The sequence below is a fragment of the Anomalospiza imberbis genome, chromosome 1 (genome assembly GCF_031753505.1).
Source record: "Anomalospiza imberbis isolate Cuckoo-Finch-1a 21T00152 chromosome 1, ASM3175350v1, whole genome shotgun sequence".
Lineage (NCBI taxonomy): Eukaryota > Metazoa > Chordata > Aves > Passeriformes > Viduidae > Anomalospiza > Anomalospiza imberbis.
The window spans coordinates 72,619,785-72,643,034 of NC_089681.1; the positions used below are offsets into that span (position 1 = coordinate 72,619,785).

The window sequence follows — 23,250 nt, forward strand, 5'->3', positions numbered from 1 at the left end:
ACTGACAGCATGCTGTCCCCACCTCCACCCTTCTGCCTCTCCCTACCACCATGCCAGAGACAGGAATCTAGTCAAGACACAAAGGTGCCACATGAATATTTCTGACAGTAACAAGACTGCCATCAGCCTGAAAGTGTTTTAATCTGCAAGGCAAAGCAGGGATGACAGTGCAACTGAAGGGACTTTCATCTTCTATTTCTCATGTTGTTGTGGTATTTGATCATAAAAAACCCTCCTTATCCATAACTCGTGGATTAAGACTGAGGGAGATTAGCAAAACCAAAGTAATGCAGGTTCTTGCTCATCATGACCCTTATAGGAAAGAGCTGTAAACCAGGGCGGTCCAAGAATGGAAGTGAACAGGAAGGACAGCTCAGACCGACCTTCCAGCTTCAAGCTGGGTTTACACCGAGTGCTTGTGACCTTCTTCCCAAAACACAGTACCATCCACAGCCCAGGTACCAATGCCACTCACCAGCCTAGCTGACAGACTCTCAGTTAATTGCCCTACCAGTGGAGAGGAATTCCAGAACGGCATCAAACTCTGCAAAATTTTTGGATTAAAAAGGCCACTGAAAATTTAATAGAAAATGGTCGGCTGATGGCTGCTATATACAGGCATACAAGAGGTTTCATGCTTTCAGAAGACTCCTCTTGCCTCAGGAAATGGTGCTGTTGCTCCAGTTTAAAAATATTTACTTTTGAACACTGTTTAAGAAGTGTTTCTGGTCCCAGCTACTGCATGGGCACATGACAGACACCAGTTCTGATCATCTCCAGCTTGCCTGCAATTACCAGACGATGAGTGCTACCACAGAAGTCAATATTTATGCTGCCAATACCACTCCCACCAAATGTGAACTCTTCCAGGACATTGTATCTAAAAGAACATCTCCTACAAATGAAATATTTCAAGATGCCTAGCAGCAGATGGACCACAGACTTGCATCTTAAAAGAAAACCACCAGGGCTGCAGGGGCAGGTGGGTGAAGAGAAGTTTATTACTGAATAGGAAAAGTCATGAAAACCAAGTACTACACACTGAATTAAAGCAACTTGACTCTGCATAAAGATTTTCCAGGCTTCTTTCCATAAAGCAATACTTCATATCTTCCAATGGTTTACTTTAGGGAAGTGAAAGTAAAAGATGTATGCACAGAATCAAATTAAACTTTTACATCAAAACCATACATATCTTGATATTCATCCAAAGACTGACTGATCTTACTAAAATTTATTTGCAGAGTCTGTGCTAGTTAGACTAACCCATGGTACTTAAATTTTTCATCCATTTTTACCAAGTTGTTTTCTCAATTTTCATCTGGAAAAACACAAACATTTCTCCACAGAAGTCTCTGCCAAGAATTTTTTTTTTCTGAGAACACTTACATTTCCTTCCTTTTCCATATTTCAAAAGGTAAAACATGATTTTTAGGTGGGGTTTTTTTCCCTCCTCTTTTAGTCAAGCTTATTTTGGCAGATCATGAATCACCAACTAACACTGCAACTCTTACCTTCCTTCGTCTTATGAAAGAAAAAAATCAAACTGCAAAATGTATAAATTGAGGCTCTTTTCCTCTCTTCGCTTTTCACTCTTTTCAAACACTTCTCTTACTCAGTTTCACTACATAAAGCTTTCATGAGAGCACCACTTCTTCCCAAGACATCTCTCTATTGAAATAGCAGCTGATCTTAACATTAACTCGGGCTCCAATCAGCTGGACAGCGTGGGACCACATACTCCCCTCGCTGCCTCTCAGGGGGCAGCAGTCAGTCCTGCAGCAGTCCTGCAGTCAGGGCAGGAGATGAAGATGGAGCATGCAGACGTGTGCTCCAGAAATCTGCAGTTCAGGAACTTCCCAAGCCAAAGGCTGTGTCCTTGTATTGTCTTATAGCATCAACTGCATTCCGTGAGTTTTGTAATCCAAAACCTCTTTTTGCAGACTTTACTGATGCATTTCTGGAGTTCCTCACCATTGGTGTGGCATTTAACTAAGCAAACCAGATATTTACCATCAGCACACTTGAAGATTTCCCTGTTTATTTCCAAGGTCACTGACAACAATCAACTCTGTTACTGTTGCATAGATCAAGTAATATGTCCACCATTCCCATAAACACAGCTTTTGTTTATTCATACAAATCCCAATGCATGACTGTTTGCCCAGAAGCTTGGCTCAGCACTGCCTTCTCTACTGAAAGGTGTGACGCGCTATGGAATCTCCTGGCTGTAAACACTCACTGAAATTATGGCACACTAGACATCAACTGTGAAGATTCTGTAACTCCAGGGTTAGCAAACATCACTAAAAAGGTTGTGAAAACACAAGGGGGATGCCTGATGGAAATTTTGCTGGGAGGTTCTTTGCACAGACACTTTGTCCCATTTGATAATAATATTTTTCACCACATTTTGTAGTAATATAATTAAATTCAAATACAAACAAACAAATGCCACTTATCTCACAGAAGCTATTTATTTGCCAAGGTTTCTCTCAAGTATGTACATAGAAATAGCATAGAAAAGGAAATACTAAAAACAAGCAAATAAAGATTTTTTTTCAGCAATATGAATACTATTTTAGATTCAGCAGATGAATCTATTACTTAACAGCTTTGTTTCCATATTTTTGCATGCTATCTAACAAGTGTAATAGTATTAGAAAATATTAGCTGAGGATTTTCTAGTGAGAGAATGAGTGTTTTTTAAGGTAAAGTTACTGTACAATACCCCGAAATAGAGGTTTTATTTGTTGGCTAAATATTTAATAGGATTGGTATTAAAATATGAATCAATGATCAAGTGAAAAAAAAAACAAAACAAAAAAGTCTATTTGGCATGCACAGAATTCCAAAAAAATGCTAACAAGGCTCCTCAGTAGATAAACTGAGTTATCATGGGATATGGCAGAAGACACTCTTGAGAATCACAAACTGAAAATAGAGCAGAGGAATAAATCAAATATCATGATGATGGAGGTTAACAGTGGGATCCTGTAAGAAACTTGAAAACGGGTCTAAATAGATGACAATATATGCTAATGTTAGTGAATTATTCAAGACAAAAAAAGCCTGAATGTAAATAGTTACAAGAGATCTCAGAGGAATGACAGAACAATAAAGGGAAAGAAGAAAGATGGCACCATGATAAATGCAGAAAACACACACTGAGAAAAACAATCCTAACTGAACCCACATGATGATAGCCTCTACCAGAGTCATTAAACTCAATAACAAATGTTGGAATCACTGGGAAAAGATTTTTTAAATCAGCAGCTTAATACCTAAAAGGCATTTAAAAAGACAACTGGAACACAAGAACAATTAAGAGAAGGAAAAGAAGCAGAAAAATAAAACGATGTCAGTGCATATGTCTGGAGCAGGCTTTCACCCTCCACACTGCAATTCTAGTTATGCTCCCAAAAAACGAAACAAAAAGATAAAAGAGAACTCAAGAAAAAATATACAATAGAGAGGAGAATGTAAAACAAATACACTTATTCAGTATTTCTCAGTACGTAATACTTGAGGGACACAGGAAAAAGTTACCAGGCATGCAAAAATAAAAACTTTTTGCAGCACACACTACTTGGACTGCAATGCTGCCTTTTCAGGAAGGAGATCATCAAGGTGAGAAATGTCCATATGGTCGAAAAAGAGAGAGAAATAGGAACTAGGTCGAATGGCAGTAATTTGATTAGCAAGTTCCTAAGGAGTAATCTGGATTGCTAGATGCTGGGGGAGTTTATTGGGCTCATTGTACACCAATTCTTCTTGCACATTGCCCCAAAGGATCACCTGCTGGGGAGTGCTGCACAGGCAGAGTTTTGTGCTGGCCCTGCAGAGATATCCACACTCTTAAAAACTGAAGAGAGAGATTATAACAAGGTTATAACTCCCTCTTTCCTTCATTGTATTGCTACTTATTTATTGTTTTAGAAGACATGGGAACAGGCATTTCAAGACAGGGAGAAGTATGAAACATCCAGTGTCTTAAAAAGCTATTATGTAATCAACCTACAAAAATTTTTAAAAATCTAGAAAGGAAGACAAAATCTGGTGCATTAACTGTGAGCAGTTATCTTCCCTTTTCTCCTCCCATGGCAGAGGACAACAATGTGCATTAATTTGGCAATTTTCTCTTCCCAGTAAAAGGTATTAAAACCTGAGGGGAATTATGAAAACAAAACAAAACAAAAAAACACCCAAAAATCTTCTAACTTACTTGGTATGCAGCGATTTCCAAAAATATCAGTAAGATCTCTCATTAAACTGAGTTAGCAGAGATAAAGCAGAGAGAAATGGCAATAGTCAAATACAGAAATGACACATAAATGGCCTTAAAACATATGACTATTACTTATCTATTCCTGTTAGAACTACACAGCTCGTAAATAGCAGATTTATTTATTTCTTAGTCTGACACAGGACATTTTTATAAGAGAGCCAAGTCCTGATCATCAGACCAGCTAGTCTGTTAGCTCTGCATAGGAGGATGAAAGGTGTACAGGTCTCTCAACATTAAAACTCTTCTCAGGAGTTAAAAAAAAAAGAAAAAAAAGAAGGTGATTTAGGAAAATACAACAGGATGAGAACAACTGGTGACCACTAACTAATAAAGAAATAATTTCAAGGGTCAAACACAACACAAAACAAGAATTTGAACTAGGAAACAAGGTGACATAAAGAGAGATCTTCCAAAGAACAGCAGAAGGAATAAATAATACATTATCATCAGGAATTCAAGTTTCTCTAATAGTGATTGTGCATAAGATATGAAGGAAAAATGTAGTATTAAATTTCAAAGGCATATAGAGGTAATCCAAACCATCCCAATACAGGGAAGGAACCAAGCCAACCAGTGTTATCAGCCAGAAAGCCTGTGCTTGGAGAAAACAACAGAACAAAAAGCTCCACTCCTCAGAAGCTTTGTTTTGTTCTGGCCTTTTTTTCCCTATTGTAAACTGGAAGAAGAATAAAATCTTTCAAACACACCAGCAGAAACAGAATTGTGTAATCTCTGAAAACAGAGATTAATTCTACAGCAGTTTTCAAAGCAAAAAATAAAAATGCTAAATTTAATTTAGTCTAAAGTCTCTTAAATAGCCTTATGTGGAAGAATTTGAGGTAATGCTATTAGTGTCACTGTTGATACAAAACAGCATACACATGGCTAAATACACTATTCCTCTAGAATCACTGGGTAGCATGATACCAGAAATAAAGGAAGAATCACAGAAGTGAAAAATACCCAGTTAAACTTACTAAAATTTCATTCCATCACCTCCCATACAAAAGCAACATTTTAACAAACAAGCCAAATTGGGTTGTCCCTTAACTAGTTGATTAATTCCTTAGTGCTCCACAAAGTCAAAACATTAATACATTACATGCAAATAAAATTGCTCATTAGCAACAATAATATGTTGCACATGAGCACATATGTTAATAAGATGCATGGAAAAAGAAAAGATTTAAACAAAAATAAAAATCTCGCAATGGCACCTTTCATAAGTAGCATAATGCAAAGTACTGTTGATCATCCTGACAATCACTAAACAGTAAACACAGTTTACCACTGCGTGTTCTAAACACTCATATGAGGTTGAAGCCTCAGGAAACTGACCATCAGCACTGGAATGCAGTCAAGCTTATTAGCAGCATTCAAGGATGCACACAGTGAGTAATGAGATTTTGCTTACTGAATTATTTTGCACATTTTTGGTAGTTCCAAATACTCTCAAAAGAGACACTTCAACTTAAACACTTCTAGCAAAAAATCCAGCCTAGCTCTTCCATTGTAACACCCAGAGCTTTGCATTGATTTTTTTATTTAAAGAAAAAAAAAAAAAAAAGAAAAAAAAAAAAGAAGGCTTTAGAATAGGGTTTGGAAAGCAATGGGCAAACACTCAACACTCAAAGTACCTGGATCTCAAGGACTGTTTGATTCAGTACTGCAGTGTGAGGTGTAGATGAAGCCGGACATAACTTAGAGCTAGCCTAGTACTTAATTACAGCTCTAACAAGCTCGGGGAAAAAAAAAAAAGAAGAAAAAAGATAAATTTCAAGATTATTAGGGAAAAGAACTAACCACTTTGGTTGTACCCAGCAGCAACAAAGCCAGCTGCCCTTTGAATACAGTACCAGCTCCAGGCACTACATATATTCTAAGGAATAAGTCTCAGAGAAACTGAAATTCACCAGAACCAAGATGTGCGTGAATGTTGCTAAGTATTTTTATTAACTGTCATCTATTTAACATGACGTCTGTGACCAAGATGTGGTCATTAAAATGTTACACTAATATCACAAGGCAGCAAGCCTACTGCAGTGAACACTCCCTCAAAAAGCAATGTAGCGCAGTGAACAGGACTATGAGCTGCCACAGCAGACTAAATAAAGCTCTAATGATGACAATGTAACAAATGCTTTCAGTGTTGTTCTTATCTATCTCCCATGTATCTCTTGCTTCTAGTACCAGCCTTCTGGGAGCAGCTGGAAGTGAAATAAATTCCCTCCTGTTTGGAACAGCGACAGTTAAGAAATGATAATTCAAAGCTTACTTCAATATTAAGCTACTTCAAAGTTTGGTGCCTGATGCAGCTGAGACAGAAGAAACTTAAAGGAGACAAAGCTGCTACTGGAAAAAGGTCCCCCTCCTTGGCACACAGTGTCAATTGCATGCACCTCCTACTAATTTTCAGCTCTTGGTGAATTCACTTCAAACACAGGGTTTTGATGCTAAATATATGAGTAGCATCTGGTCCTCTGCAAGCTTTTTATAGGAGAAATTCATACCTTTAGCTTTAGAAATACTCTCAGTGTTGTTTAACACTTAAATAATAGAGATTTGGGCTCAGTTAGGACAGTGAAATGGCTTTGACTGTACTGGGTTTGAAAATTTTTGTGCTTTGTAACGCCTGTGCTTACAGACTGCCATAGTCACCTTCATCCCATGCATTCTAATACTTCAGAAAGATATTGACAGAAAAGAACTAGCAAAAATACCACACAAGCTATTAGTTCAAGATCATTGACTTTTCTGTACTGACATGGAATGCTGTACTAACTAAGCTGTGCCACGGTACAGACACTGCTTCCCATCCATTTTCCTCTCATTTATGACTAAGCTGTTCTCACCTTCCTCATCACACAGAATGCAAATTAAAGGCTTTCATTCTTTTAAAACCTTTTTTTCTTGGCTTGGCTGACAATTCAACTTAGCTTTCCAGCTAATTTCATAAGACAGCATATGTTTTTTCAGGACAGAACCTGGCTCTCGCTGAGCTGGATGGTGTTATCTTCTATTCCTTTGAGGGGGAGAAATATCAGATCTTTTTTAGTTCTTTCACACATGCACACAGTACTTCAGGAATGTGAAAAGAACTATCCATATAATGTCATAACTGGCACTTATACTGATGGATTTATCAACTTACTGCTTCAATCATCAAGAAATACTGGAAGCATAAAACAGTCTTTCAGAAAACTCTCATCCTCCTATATGAGAATGCTTCATTCATAATCTTGCCTAGCTTTTTCTCCATTCCCTACATTCACAGATATTTTCAGTTCTTAAATGGAGATATGCACAGCCTATTTTCTTGCTTTACAGTAGCTGTGCATTTAAAAATCAGTATTACACTTTCTATTCTCTGTACACTTAAGTCTGTTACTGCATAGGCATTTGATAGCATTCAACAGAGGTCATAGCAATTACTTTGCTACTTCTCAAAGTAAATGGTCATCTGCAGAATATATTGTCCTGAAAAATCACATGAACACAGCTAATATTGTTTTCAGGTTTTATAACTAATCAAAGTATATATGTATAAACTTCAGCAGATTTGAGCATCGGTTAATCGCAAAAAATCTAAACAAAAGATTGAGACAAAAAGATGAATAATAAAGTAGAAAAATGCATTGAAGACAATGTCACTAATGTAAAGAAGAATAGTGTAACACTATTAGGAAGCTATTCACTTAACTGTGAGGTAAATTTAAGTCCAAAATAATAAAGATAAGAAGGGGAAGGGATTTTAAAAAACGCCAAGCACTAAGCACGGACTCTTTTTTGGAAATAAAGGTATTTTGGAGAAGGTAGGAAGCTATTTCCCTAACTGTGCTATGTTCAGTGTTATGCTTAATAATATTACAAAATTATGGTTGCAATTCTTTGACAGCCTTTTTCCAGCACAACCTTCTTCTAACCTTTGGAATATTTAGCCAAGTAAAGAAGAAGTTAGTCACACAAAGCATTAATATGACCATTGGGTAACACCCAACATTTTCTGCAATTTGTATCTTTCCCAGAAACCACAAGCACAGTATTCACAGCCAGCTTGCTTTTCCATTGCATTTCCACCAGACATTTCATTTTTAAGACCAATTGCCTCCAAAGCTCCATATCCGAGTAACAGGAGTTTAAAGGCCAAAGACAGGAATAAAAACCTCTGAGTCATATCCATTATATCTATACATTAAGCAAATTTCATTTTTTATGTGGTGAAATGTAAAATGACAATACAATCTATGAACATAACCGCTTTTGTGCAACCTTATCAGCTCATGGAGGTGATGCAATCAGGCCGCAAAGAGGGGAAAAAAGAGATAGCTAGAAATATGGTGGAAAAAATTTGAATTCTGTCCAAGAAGAGGATGACAGATGCTTTTACAGAGTACCAGTTCATTCCTTCAGGGCTTCCTCCACTGACACAATAGCCCAAGGGACCTTTGAAGCAAAAGGGGACTCAGTCAGTCCTCCACCCACGAAAGCTGCACATTTCCTCTCCAGAAACTTAAGCAGAAGGTATAGCAGTCTATCTGTCCTGACCTGTGTCTTTCTTTTAACCTTAAATATTCATCACACTGAGTCAATGCCTACTTACATTTCCAGTACTTTGGTTTTACAAATATATGAACATAGGTAACGAGGTCTTTTTCAGCTTTATGTCGGTGAACTTCATGGGAGGAACACTAATGGGTTATTCACGCCAAGTATTTATGGAAGTTCATTGCTACACATTCACATTTATATGGGTTTGGTTTCCATGTTCTACAAGCTGCAAAGTTTTTGTGGGTTTTTTTTTTTTTTTCTTTTTTGTTTATATATAGAACTCTGAACATTTCCCTCTGTCAAAGTCCTCTTGACTCTACAACAAACTACATCAGAACCAGCTGGACTGGAATATCTTCATATGTAATGGAGACTACCTCCTAAAGGATGTGCATATAAGGGAACTGAACACATAATTTCCTAGGTCTTAGCTGAAGAGAAGTTATTCCCAAGCTAAAGGGTCAGAACTTTGACTCTACACTTTGTACCCCAGCTAAAACAACCAGAACAATAAAATACAAAGAACAGAAATGGTTTCAAACACTTCCATATTCAGAATGTAAACAGACATACAAACCTTCCCTAATGGATTAATTATATAACCAAATTATGTTTTTTTAAAATTCTGTCCGAAGTTTGGTCAACATGGGTCATGAAAAGGCAAAGACTAAGAATATTTTAATGACAGGACAATCTTCAGTGGCAAATTAAAAAAAAAAAAACAGAAATAATGCCTGTGACTTATTTCTTGTCAGTTGCAGCAGAGCAAAGTGAGGGAAAGGAAAAACAAATTTACTCTTGAATGGAAGTATATACCCGCAGCCAAGTTTTTGAGATTTTCATTGCACTTCCGAAAGAAAAAAACAGGTTTAGCTCAACTTGCATATTCAGACTTAACAAGTAACACTGAAGGATAACAGGGGCCTTTGACAACTCTTCTCTCACCATGTAACTAAGTCTTGAGAGTACTCTTTGACATACAAACACCCATATGCTTCATTAGCATAATTTTGTTTTTGAGTCAACAATCTAAATTACTCTCTTGTTTTTTTTTTCCTTTCACCCGATGGATGAAAGGCAAATACCCACTTAGTAAAAGTCAGGCATAATTTTGGGTTCACAATCTCCAGGTAGGCTTAAGAGACAAAACACATACAATTTACACATATATAAACTACACTAGTGTGTTTATCTTGAGTAATTAAATGATCAGTGGGTAATTACCCACTTTGTTTCAGAAATATAACATGAGAAGGCAAGAGTCTTTAAGACATAAAAACCTTTGCAGTTTATCCTGTTTGTTAAAAACAAGCCAGTTACTTTAAATATGTTTTTAATCCAGATCCTGATAGATAATTACAGTTTCTTTTTCTTGAGATCCCAGAGTGACAATTAATGAATCTCTTGTGCAAAAGTGAACATGTAGCTCTCAATACAAATTATCTGTCTTTCAGGAGTATTTATTATGTCTAGAGTCAGCTGCTGGCACAGGAATGCAGATGATACTGCAAATCTCAGTCAAACAGGCATTAATGGGCTTTTAATAAAGCCTAGGACTTTGAGTAGCCTATTTATTCCAAATAATTTCTATGACAACATACAATCCTGAAAAATGATGGTTTTGATTCATAACCATATTTCTATGTTTCACTCTCCTCTAGAATCACAAAAAAAGCTTCCAGCAGCAATCAGTATGACTGTCAGTCAATAATAACTGCAACTGTATCCAAAAAACCAAACCAACACAAGTGTTAAGAAATTACAAAACCCTAAGAAAAATCAGTAATTCATCAGTACAGAAGTTCAGCCAGACAGAATCCTAGCCCTGAACAGGTTGATCAAAGTCACTCATCTTGAAAAGAAAGTGGGCTGAGGATCTTACCACGCAGTACAGTTTAACACTGACACCCTGACCATGGGGGTGCCACTGGCTTTGGATGCCACACATATCTATAGTTCACCTACACCGAACTGTGCAACTTTCTTTCATTGAGCCTTCTCCACCATATAATCATATCCAGACATTCCTTTTTTAAGTAAAACTATATTTGTACTAGACACATAAAATTATTTCTGCTACAACTCAAGGCTGAGACCTGCCCTGCAGGAAAAGTTTAAATTTGTGCAAACGGTCTTATCACATATTGTTTTAAGGGATCGCAAATCACCACCCTGACAAGTCTCCCTACAATTTCATGAAATGGGAGGTTGTCGTAATTTTATTTTAGGAAATAGAATTGAGTAAAATACTTTGCAGAGTAAGTTACAGTAACTGGACTGCAAGTTGATAAACAACTGAGAAAAAGAAACATCAAAGATCTACCTGGTGAATGTCAAAGTCACCTTTATCATGGCACAGTTAGCTATGTCAGGGGTGTTTACCTATGTCAGCTTCGTTTACATTAAGACTAGAAACACTAATCCAAGTCTTTTCCTGCAAGCTGCAAAAACACCAGCTGTCTCCAAAGCCACAAATAGTTCTACAAACTGAAGTTTTCTTGCTCAGCAGCTGCTCAGATCTGTGCCATTACAGGGAGGCCATGTGCTCTCAGAGTTCCCAGAGAACTCTGGGAAAGACTGAGTTCTTCTTATTCCATTTTCTGCCAGTTCCACAAATCTGAGTTCAGATAAGTTTACAATGAGATTAAAGTAATGACTCATCCTAGCCTCCCCCTTCACACACAAATTACTCTTCTCTGTTTTTCTTATTTTCTCACCCCATTGTCAGCTGCCCATATCAGCTGACAGAGATTTCATGAAGGGCTGTTTGCTTCTTTTGACTTCAGATGCAATGGGACTAGAGATTGCATCAAATCAACAATACCACCTTCCAATGGCAAATGCTAAAACCATGACAAGTACAAAGTAAAAAACGCAGATGTTTCCATAACTGCTTAACAAAGGGATATAAATTACCAGCTAACTAAGCCCCAGAATACATATATATCGATGCTGGACAAAGTAGCAATGCTCACTTCACCCCTCTTGACAAATCCATTTCCCGATCAACCACCTCTCACGCACATCAGAAATCCAAAGGTTTTCAAACAGCACCATGAATCATCTGGAACAGACTAGCAGACACAAACTCTGGGGGACTGCACCTTCCAGCACAAAAGCAGCTTATGCACTGCAAACCTGATTTAATTTTGACTAGCTTATTCTGTCTATGGCTAAATACCTTCTTGCTCACATAGCTTGTACTGCCACCAGAGCTCTGCAAGTATTCCCAAAGGAGCCTACAATAGACACATTAAACCCTTTCCTTTACACGCACAAAAGGCTCTCAGTTCTACCAGGAAAACAACTTCTCTTGACTTGTAAACAAACTTATATTATAATTAATATTAATTCCCACCTAACTATGCTTTTTATGTCCTCCTGCTGCTTTCTTTCTCAAGAGGATTTTGATCAAAGAAATAAAATAGTTCAGCTAAATGCTTTCAGTCTGATACAGACTCAGAATAACTGTATGTATAAGTGCCTAATACAAGCCAATAATGTATCCTCTACATGAAAACTAAAGCAAAGGGCACACTCAAATTGCATATTTTGACAATCAACAGATCAGGTGGACAGAGAAATGGATTTTGAGGTGCCACAGCTAGTTAATAAGATAGTTCCAGAAGTCTTTAAACTTTCTCCTCTGTCTTAGAAGCATAACCTTTGCTCACAGTATTAAAATACAGTTTGTTTTTGTTAGCATCTACAGATCAAGAATGCACCTCTCTCCCAGTCATTCCAGCCTAGCTGCCTAGGCTTTGTTTCTCACTGGGGATTGGTCTCAGGGCATCCCTGAGGTGATGCTAAACTGACACACACATTTCAAGGAGACATCCAACACATGTCAACTAGGGCTGATCCTTCAGTCCAGATGACCAAACTAATTAATCTCTAAAACACACACAGTGTGAACATAAAGTGCTGAGCACCCGCTGCTTACCCCTACAGATGTGCTTCTTCTGTGTCACAGCACCTGCTACAGCAAACACACAGCCACAAAAATCAAGGTTAAATTTTAACTTTTCCCTGCACTATTTGAGTGAAACAGGGAAAACATAATCTTGTTTGAAGAAGGGAATAAAGCAGGTGCTGTGTTGTAAGAGAGGCTTAGATGTGTGAACAGGCACAAGAAGTCTTGTCATTTGGATCCTAACAAGGCTCCTCGCCATGAGGCTGGCGCGCCAGGGAAAGACAAGCAGGTATACAACACTGTGCTGGGACTGGCTGAGGTGGTAAATTCTCCCCACAGCAGCCCTCACAGTGCTGTGCTTTGCACTGGCAGCTAGAAACACCATGTAACATAAAACACACCAGTTTTGGCTACTGCTGAGCAGCACTTACACAGAACCTAAGCTGCTTCTCCAACATTATCCTCGCACCTGCAGGCAGTGGATAGACAAGATCTTGGGTGGGGACACAGCCAGGGCAGCTGACCCCAACTGACCAAGGGAATATTCCATACCATCTGCTTAGCAATAAAAACTAGGATAAAGGAGAAGGAGGCAGGGAGAATTAATTATTATGATGTTTGTTTTTCAGAGCAATCACTAACACATACTGAAGTCCTGCTTCCCAGGAAGTGATAGACATCATATGCTGATGGGACATAGTGGATACATATTTTATTTTCCTTTGCTCTCATGCATGGCCTTTGCTTTTGCTTTATTAAACTGTCCTTATCTTGACACATGTGTTTTTTTTCATCTTATTTTCTCCCTCCTCATCCTGCTGAGTAGGGGAGTAATAGAGCAGCTTGGTGGACACTGGCTGTCCAGTCAAGGTCAACACACCTCAAATAAAAGGATGTATCCCTTAACAAAGTTTAAATTGACCCAAAGATAAAATTTCTTACTTTAGAAAAAACTTGGCTGCAATACAGGCTCTTTCAACTTATGTGTCACAGTGCAGAATTACAAGATGATCAACTTGGTTGATGAAGAAAATTTTAATTCTCCTGCCTGGTATTTGAATTTATTAATTAAAATTACTTTTCCCTTCTCAGAAAGGTGTTTCCTATTCAAGTAAATAAACAGATTTGGGTTTATTTCTAGACATTTTCACAATGCTTATTTATTACCATTATTTTACGTGTAAAAGAAATATAATCTATGTCAGTCTACTTACCAAAACACCAGGAATGGTTCTCTGGTTTGTTTTTTTAACTTGAGCAAATAGCAAGGACAAACCCATGCCCTAAGTTAGTAGATAAACATTTCAGGTAAATACAGTCTTGGCTGGAAAAAAAACCAGCTAGCTGAGGAAAGCAGCACAAAACCAGGTGGCTTTTGTAAGAACAGAAAAAGAGCAACAGTCCATCGAACCTCCCTGCTTTCATTTCTAAATGGCAGTAATCCGATAAATCTAGTTAAAACTGCTACGTAACTGCAGTCTTAGTATCCTCCACCACCAAAACTGATAGATTCCCATCTAAAAAGAAAAGCAAATAATATTAATACCATATATTTTTACTTGTCTTTTCAAAAGCACCATAATGTCAAACACCGAACAGACATAGGATTAGGGGCCAAAGGGTAAAAGGAAACACCCCGCACACAGAAAGACCTTCATATATGGACTGCCTGCTTAATACCTGTGTCCAAATATGCCTAACCTCTATGTTCTGAACAGTCTGAATTGAATTATTTTAGGAAAGCTGAGATTTTACCTCAATTGTACTTTTTTCTCCAGCCTTCTCTTACACAGCAGGATCCTTTAAAGAAGGCTCAGCAATATGAAAGTTCCCAAATTCCCCAATTCTCCTGAAGGAGCATCCAACTTGCTACTGCTTTATGATACAAAAACAACAGCACCTTTGGTCTGCTAGTCACAAAGAAAACAAACTGGTGACAAGGTCCAAGGTCATGGAAATTCACTGTAGCACATGCTCAATCAAAGTGCTCACCTGCTGGTTTCCCAGTCTTGGTCATCCTTGTCTTTTTCTTCTTTGGCATCTGAATTGTGTGGGTGTTTCTGCACAATCCGCATCCCACCAGCTTTCACTGGAATGAAAATTAAATAGATAACAACAAACCTCAGTCAAATCTGCGTTAAGTGAAGAATGTAAGGATGACCCACCCTGCTTCCCTCCTGATACTTTGCATAGTAATGTAATAGTAAACACAGTTTGAAAAAGAGGCACAAAGTGTTAAAAAGTGGTAAGCCTAAAGAACAGCTACTTCAGGACCACATCTGCCATTCTCTTTCACATGATGCTGTATTTGCTTATCCTGAGAAGCTTCAGCTCATTTTACCACCTGCTTCCAATGACATTTTAGAAAACTCAAATTCTGTTTTAATTCCCCCTCCACCCCATACAAATTTGCAGCAATCAGAAGAAACTGAGGCAATGACTTGCATTAACACTACATGAAAGGCCACAAACCAAAGAAACTGACTTGTCGTTTCATGTTAAAAACAACATCTATAATAATGGTATTTACACAAAGAAGTACTTCACAAATAGCATCATAAAAAGCAAAATTTAGGAGAACTGTTAATTTGCATTAAGAACAGAGCTTTTTGGTTTGCGAAACATATGAGCATTTACAACATTTTAAATCCTTGCATCATTTAAATTTTAGAAATGATGCAAACATGAAAGCAGCCCTTTGAAACACAAAACAAGAAGTGAAAGCAGATCCACTTATGTGCATGACTTAACGACTCCAAAGTGCAATCTTAAACAGGAACCAAGCCAGGCTTAGCACTGCAGCTACTAAGCAGAGCAACAGACAGGTTGCTCTTGATCTGCTTTCTGGTTCAATAGTGTACTTTTCTTTTTATTCAACAATTGCTACACATGCTTATAGGACAGCACAGGATAAGATGACGCATCTCGTCAGCTTAATTTGATGGGTTACACTGCCATCAGCAACCACATCAGAAAACCACTATAGTGGTCAGAAGTCAATAAAACCACTTAGAGACACACTGGTTTGTCTTTCACAGTGCCTTGACACAGCATCTGCGGTGAGCCCTGGCAGAGGTGTCACAGCTGGAGCGAGCAGGGTGCCACAGCAGCAGTCAGAGAAGCTGCAGGGACAGAGAGGCTATGCTTCTGACAGCCCTCCTGTGTCCTGCCACAGAGGGAGCAGGGCACCTCACAGCTGTTCAGTGCTATCCCAGAAACCTAGACATTCGTCTAATTCCCAATTCTTAACCAGGACAGCAATGGAAAGGCCACTGCTGTGCATACATTTTACAGCCTAGATGAAGGAAAGCAGGAAAGAGAAAGTGACCTGCTCCAGGAGAAAGCTCTTTGGCCCTGTCTTTTAAAAACAGATTTTAAGTTCTGAGTGATATTTGAATGATAAACTTCTAATTCAATAAAGGTCATTAACTAAAGACAGGCAATCAACAGACAAACTCAAAGAAATATCTTTTAAAATCTATCAAAACTGTGTCCTCTTATCATGCACTAAAAAACCCCAAAACCAAATCACTAATCATTTTGTGTTCCCTCTCCAGCGTAAAACTTTAATTGGTGAAAAATGTTTCACATGGGACAAGGAAAGAAAGACTACATTTCTTTGTAGAAAACGTTTCTGTGTTGCCTGAAGTGAAGCAAAAATTAAAATTCCAATTAATTTTCCCTCATTCAAGCTCCTTAGAAATTTTTTTACAAAAGCAAACAGTTATGTCAAGTGCAGTCTTCTTTTAACATCTCAGTTAATCAAAGTACTGCTATGCTTTATTTACATTTATTTATAAATTATTAATTTATTTTAATTATTTTCTAAATTTAACATCATTGCACAGTCAGGACCTTTTACTTATTTGTTTCAAATGACTTTTCATGGAAGATGCTGTCTCCACAGCAACATCTGCTGGGGGGGTTACAAACAGTTCTGAACAATACACACAATTCCATGTCCTTCAACATCTAACAGAAAACTGGAGACAATGACACCTGAAGATTTAGTGCTAATTTAGATCTAAAATGCCTCTCCTCTCACATTGTTTATCATCAGGCCATCAGCCACTCCTTTTCTCTTTATCTGTCCCTGGAAAAAATACACAGCTAACACATTCAGATTTGCCTGTATGCAGAATTAAAAAGCAGGGATTAAAAAGCAAATAACCAGACAACTAAAAAGGCATAATAGTGTCTAATGCAGCTACTCAATTTTAAATGTGATTTTTTGAACTAATATCGTCAGGCATAGTATGTACAGCTTAAAGTACTTTGGTGCATAAATGAATTATATTTAGCAATCCAAGGTTACTGTGCAGAAGGAACCAGCAAACAGCTGCAATAATCATACGTATTTGTGAGACCAGAAGTGAAATAATTAGATAGCTTTCTGTACATATCTGCCCCCCATGACACAGCATGCTCATACCCAATCCAGTCAGGGGATTTAGCTTAAAATGATAAATACTCTTGCAGTATAATTCACCTTCCTTTTCAAAAGGTATCAGCTAAGCTACATTACCTCAGGGTGTGACAAGAGAAGAACTGATTACATCCACGAAGTTAATGAAAAACCCACTCAACACTTGTGAGATTTTTCGCAGGAGTTAGGAGGAATCATCTATTTCCTACTTGCTCAGCATTAACTACATAATTCGACAGATGCTTACCATGGTGATTTTGTCACTTAAAAATCATCCTTAAAAGAGCTCAGATTTCCTTATCAGTAAATAAAGGATTTAAATAACTGATAAACCACCTTCCAGAACACTGTCAAGATGGTAGTGTCCAGAAGTGGATAGTGTCAAACGACCCTGTGTTGGGATTAGGAAGAAGGCAGCTCCTGTGCTGAAGAACAAATGCAGAACTCAGGTGCTAAGGCAGGAGAGGATAGGAAATGGCTCCCTGGAGTGGTGACAGACAAGTGGCCCTAAGCCTTTACTAAAGGGTGAAATAAATAAGGGATCATTTGCCAGCACACTCAGAAGACCAACAAGTATCTGCTTCACTACTGAATACAAGTTTTGAATTTTAATTCTCATATGTCACGTTTTCCCCCCTCAAAAGGCACACAGGACTACCTTGTCAGTCCTGTGAATGCCAGCCTGTGTTCCTCATAAGGGTATGACTACAACTTCTGGAAATATTTCAAATAACTGTGTTAATCAATTACCACTCAAGATGATCTGGAGTCAGGAAGCATTCTACTTTTTCCTTCCTGCCCCCACTGTTGGACTCCTCTCTGTTTCTGAGACTGAATTCTAAAATAAACCCCACTGAGTTGGAGTGAGTACTGAGTGCCTAGAGAAGCACCACAGGTCAGGGATGCCCTGGCCCCAGCTTGCTCAGGATGCAGACCTGAGGCAGTCCTTCCCAGGGAAACCTTCCAGCTCAGCCCAAATCACCCACTGGTCACTACAACTGGACAGGAACTTTTACAAATCCAGAGTACAACCAAGAGTCTTAGCAGCTTTCCTTTTCCTTGAGTATGCATTCAATATTAAAATAAAAACTTATTTCTTATGTAGTGTGTAATATCATTCCATTACAACGATAAGATGTATGAAAAGGGAAACACAAAATATGCCATTGTACAAGATGAAGGGAGCATACATTAGTGTTAGAAGAGGAATTATTATAAGCCTTCATTTCACAGAAATCTCAGCTCAGAGCTATTTTGGATGTACAAAAAAGCACCTACTATTTTCACAAATCTATCATAAAACAAATTCACTATTAACACAACCAACTTCCACAGTATGTACTAGATGAACAGCTAAAGCATAATTACACTGATCTCTTCAGAGGAACTGTACAAACCTACTCAGCAATGTATTATGGGCACACTTGATCTGACAGGCAGATATTTAATAAAGATTAAGTTAGGGCCCTCTTAAATTTCAGAGGGGAGGTCAAAATCACTTCCTGCACTGAGGTCTTGAGGTTTCTTTCCATTTCATTACCCTTTGTCTATTCAAGTGCCTTTTCTTTTCCCTATGTGAAAGATCAATGCAGAGAGGAATGCAGTGCTGTCAGTAAGCAAGGGCCAATGGTGCACTTGAAAAACGACAGATTTGTCAATTTTGCTTTTAATTTGATGACCCAAATCTTCCCAAACTTACATGTCCAACATACTCAGTAGGGTAAGTCACATCTGTAATTACAGGTCTCTTTACAGAACTGTACGCAGCAAAACCTGAGCTTTTAAGCCATTTATCACAAGAGATTCCCTATTCACACATTTCCTTTGAAAGAAATTTGCCTTGTTATTTATGAATAAAATTCCACCTGCAATAATTTTTTTAAAGAATTTCTTACTTTCATTTTATTAAAACTTGTTTGCAGACTGATCTGCTGCATTATTCCAATATTCAATGATCTAAACAAGCTTGAGATAGAGGATTAAAACCTATCTTCAGCCACTAGAGTATATACTCTTGCTAGTCATAACACTTCTTGTGGATTTTCCCAGTGTTAAAAGACCAAAGTGCCAAACAGTTTAGAAAAATCTTCTTCCCGAAGCGACTTGAAGATATGGCAAAGCATTGGTTTTTTTTCTGGCCTCAATAACAGACTCAGTAATCACCCTCCTTCCAAAGACAAATGTGTGTGCATGATCACAAAAAATAGGAAAAAAAAAAAAAAAACAAAACAGGGATGCCTCAAACGGCACATAGTTGAAGGTGTTCTTCAGTTCATATGTGGACCCATGTTTTACAAAGAAAAAAACTCAAACTGAAACATTCTGATGGCAAAGGGAACCTGTACTCTACTCCAGTTGAGCTTGTACACTGTACATTGCTAGTTTCTCATGTGGCCTAGAGAGGTTCACTTCAGGTCTTTCAAAAATTTTTACCAGTTTCAAAAGACAGGTTTTGAAGCAAAACTCTCAAACATGGAACGACATCAGAAAATACAGTTGCAAAGCACATTCATTTCATCAATAGTGTAGCTGGAAGACAGAGCTAAACCAATGTAAGATCTTAATGATCCCTCCACTCTGAAGCTGACATGTACCTCAAGACAAGCCAGCTCGAGGAGCTAGAGCAACAAAAGCTGTCAGCACTGAAAAATGATGCTTTGGTTTGTTCCCTGAAGCAGCTCAGCCAGAGGCCAGGTAAGAGCTAACGGCCATGACAAGGGAGGCTGCAGGACTGGAATGACTGCTCAGCCAAGAGACTGACTTACCTGCACTGCTGAACTGTATCTGCCACGCAAAGCAAAGCCATTATTTCTCACTTCTATTTAGAGGAATTTCAGGTCCTCATTATAAAGAGCACAGAACTCAATTATGGTTCAACAGCTGTTTACAAATTTAGCTTTAAATCTCATCAATTGCTCTGAAATATAAACTAGTCATCTCGGGATTTTTTACTGAAACACTTAAAAAAAAGCTCACCACATACTTCACAGGGGAACATTCGATGACATATAAAGCTGCTGATGCAGGGACCAAAGTTCCCCTTTCTAAGAAAACTTTGTAAAAAGCAAAACTAACAGTACGTGAAGGAACACAACTTCGATTCTGCGAGGAACTGACCCCACTTGTATACAGAGAGGAGCTACCATCTGTGGATACCGGCAGATGAGCAGATGGCACCTCACTGGAGGTGACACACTGCAGCTCCCACCGTGACCCTCCACTCGCACACAGCAGCAGGACGGAAGGCGATGGAGCTCCTTTGCTGGGCACTTCTCAAGCACCTTTACCTGTTTCCTACCCTGCCAGGCCCCAGAATCGCAGCCAGGAGCGCGCAGGATGATCTGGCACTCACACCGCGATGCCCACAGGCAAAATGGATGCACAGAGCACTGCCGGTTTGCAGTGTCTGCTCACACTCAGCGTACACTCTGCCGGACCAGCCGCGCAAGCTGCGTGGGGCAGAGACCGCTCCCCTTCCCACCACCACCAGCCCCAGGCGGGGTTCCGGTGGCCTCCGCCGCCTGTCGAGGGCGGGATGCCGGAGAAGACAACGCTGTCTGCCTGCCGGGTGGGAGCCTGGAGATGCCAAGCTGCACACACCCGATGAGGCTTTGGCCACAACCAGCGCTCTCCCCGGGGAGAGGCAGAGCAGGGAGCGTCGCCCCGTCACCGGGAGAGGCTGCCGGAGGGCAGAGAGCGCCGCTGGAGGTGCTCCCAGGGCTCGGGCGGGGATCCCAGCGCACCTCCCGCGGCCGGAGCGCCGCATCGTGCCCGAGAAGTGAAGAGCGAGGAAACCCACCGGGGCTCGAACCTAGCGGGGCTCACACCCCGGGCTCGCATCCCCGGCAGCGGCGGGACCCGCCCGAGGCCGCCCTCTCCCTCCTCAGCCCCGGCGCGCCCAGGAGGGGACTTGGCGGGGAACCGCGGCCGCCCCGGCCCCCCCCGTCCCGTCCCCCGGGGTGGCAAGAGAAAGAGCGGAGAGACGGGAACCGGCGGCCGTACCAGCAGGAGGGTGTCCGGCCCGCGTCTCTGCTTTCTCTTTGGGAGGCGAAGACATTTTTACTGTGGCAGCGGCCCCGCTCCCGCTCCCGCACCGGGTACCCGCACCCCAACACGGCCCGGCGAACACGGCCCACGCCCGCCCTGTCAACGTGGCCGCCGGGGGGGCGGTGCCGCGCCGGGCGCCGGGCCGGCCCCGGCCGGGCGGGCGGGGACGTGGCGCCCGCAACAGGCGGCGTCTCCCGTGCTGTGGGGGCCGCGTAGGCAGCTGCTGCGGCCCGATCCGCCCTGTTGGTGAGGGAAAACGGCGCGGGCAGTTAACGACGTGGTTTTGAATCCTCTGCACTTCCAATAATACTTGTAATTAGTGACTAATTTTGGCAGTCTGCGCCTTGCGCTTTGTTGTGTTCTGCCAAACCGCCTATGTGTGAAGCTGCATAAAGAGCAGTGCAGTTTTTGGCTGCGGTAGCGGCAATTTTCTTCGTGATAGCTGGTATGGGCCGTGTTTTGGAACTGTGCTGGAGACCCTGTTGATAACTGGGGGCAATAAGTGCCCACCTTGCCTTTGCTTCAGACCTCATTTCCTTGCTGTTTGAAATTACAGAGCAGATTCACATAGTTTTAAGAAAATTTTTAAACACCTGAATCAGCTTTTCCAAGTCATGTGGAAAGGCACAGAGCATAATATCTGCATTAGTTATATTAGCAGCAAAGTGTAAACCATGCTGGCCATTCTGGTTTTCTTTTACAGTTTGAAATAAGAAAGCAAGTACCCCAAAAGATGAGCGTATGATGTTTGAAAGTTGACCCTCCCTGCCTCCGTAGTGGCATAGTAATATTTCATCACATATTTGTAATAGGGAAATTAATGTAATAATACTTTATTTATTTGCTATCACTCTATGTAACATCTATATTATCATTGCAAAAATATATGTGATGCGTAAATACGCATTTTGGGGTTTTTTTGCAACAGTCCAAAATATATTCACGTCATGGCATCCTTAACAGCTTGAATGAACAAATGTTGTAAAAATACTGTAACTAAGTTCTTACATTTTGCTGCTGGGTTGTTTCAATTTCTTACACATGCAGCACATTAAAGTCTCAGATTGTATTTTCAGCTCTGTCACCTTCCATGTAGCCTAACACAAATTACTCCAGTTCCTTTTCTAGTCTTTGTCAAAGTCGATCCAGATTATAATTTTTTTCTAGAGTAGTATTAGGAGATTTTAATGCTTTTTTTGGTCTACTTTCCTCTGAATTTGAACTAATTTTCACTTTTTCTTGGTTTTCCCAGGTTTGTTTGCTTTGGATTTCCAAGTGCTGATTACCGAAGTTGATAGAAATTTTTGCTGTTGTAGGTTTAATCAAAACCAGCTGTTATAGAAATGAAATGAAAGAAAAATGTGCTATATTACATTAGAACACCTGCAAGTTAATGATTTTTCTCTAAGAAACAGTTTAATTTAATTTCCTATTTAAGCACAAAGTTTTAGTACATGAAGGTGCACTGAGAGGAAGTATTACATCAAAGATGTCCTTTGGCTGTTCTTGCTACAGCCAGCAACATTTCTTCATGTTATGAGAATTCACGTCACCATTAACACAAGTATTTGTAGGAAGGCTTGCTGTGGCTTCCCAGCTAAAATACAACATCCACCTTGAGTATTTCTCAGAGACACAGGGCTGAAATTTCCTGAAAGTGCAGCTATGTATAAGGTTTGGAAGCTGGGATCTCAAGGCAAACCATACCAGTGCAGAAGGAGCAAGAACTGGAATATGGGGAGACAGATTGGAACAGTATAAAATGAGGAACAGGAGGACTTGGCCTTAGTGGATGTCCTGGTTTGACACTGGTGCGATGCCAGCGCCCCCATGAAAATATACTTTTTAAAATAATTGCTGTGAGATGTGATCAGGAACAGAGCAGAGCAGGCCCATCTTAGTAACTAAGGAAAGAACTTTATTAAACTACTACTACTACTAGAAAAAACTACAAACACTAAATCCTGGATGAAGACTTTCTAAAACACCCCTCCTCCTCCCACCTAATTTCCAAACAAACCCAACAGT

At 39.7% G+C, this 23,250-nt stretch overlaps 1 protein-coding gene across 1 annotated transcript in view; it reads right to left on the minus strand.

Annotated features, from left to right (window-relative positions):
* Positions 1-21,345, minus strand: part of DAP (death associated protein) — a 52,213-nt gene extending 30,868 nt beyond the window's left edge. Inside the window, exons 1-2 of the mRNA XM_068196749.1 lie at positions 21,178-21,345; positions 14,742-14,838 (exon numbers count right to left, since the gene is read on the minus strand). Of these exons, the coding sequence (XP_068052850.1) occupies positions 14,742-14,838; positions 21,178-21,232 (152 nt within the window). The 5' untranslated portion in view covers positions 21,233-21,345. The remainder of the gene's footprint in view (positions 1-14,741; positions 14,839-21,177) is intronic.
* Positions 21,346-23,250: the final 1,905 nt, after the last annotated feature.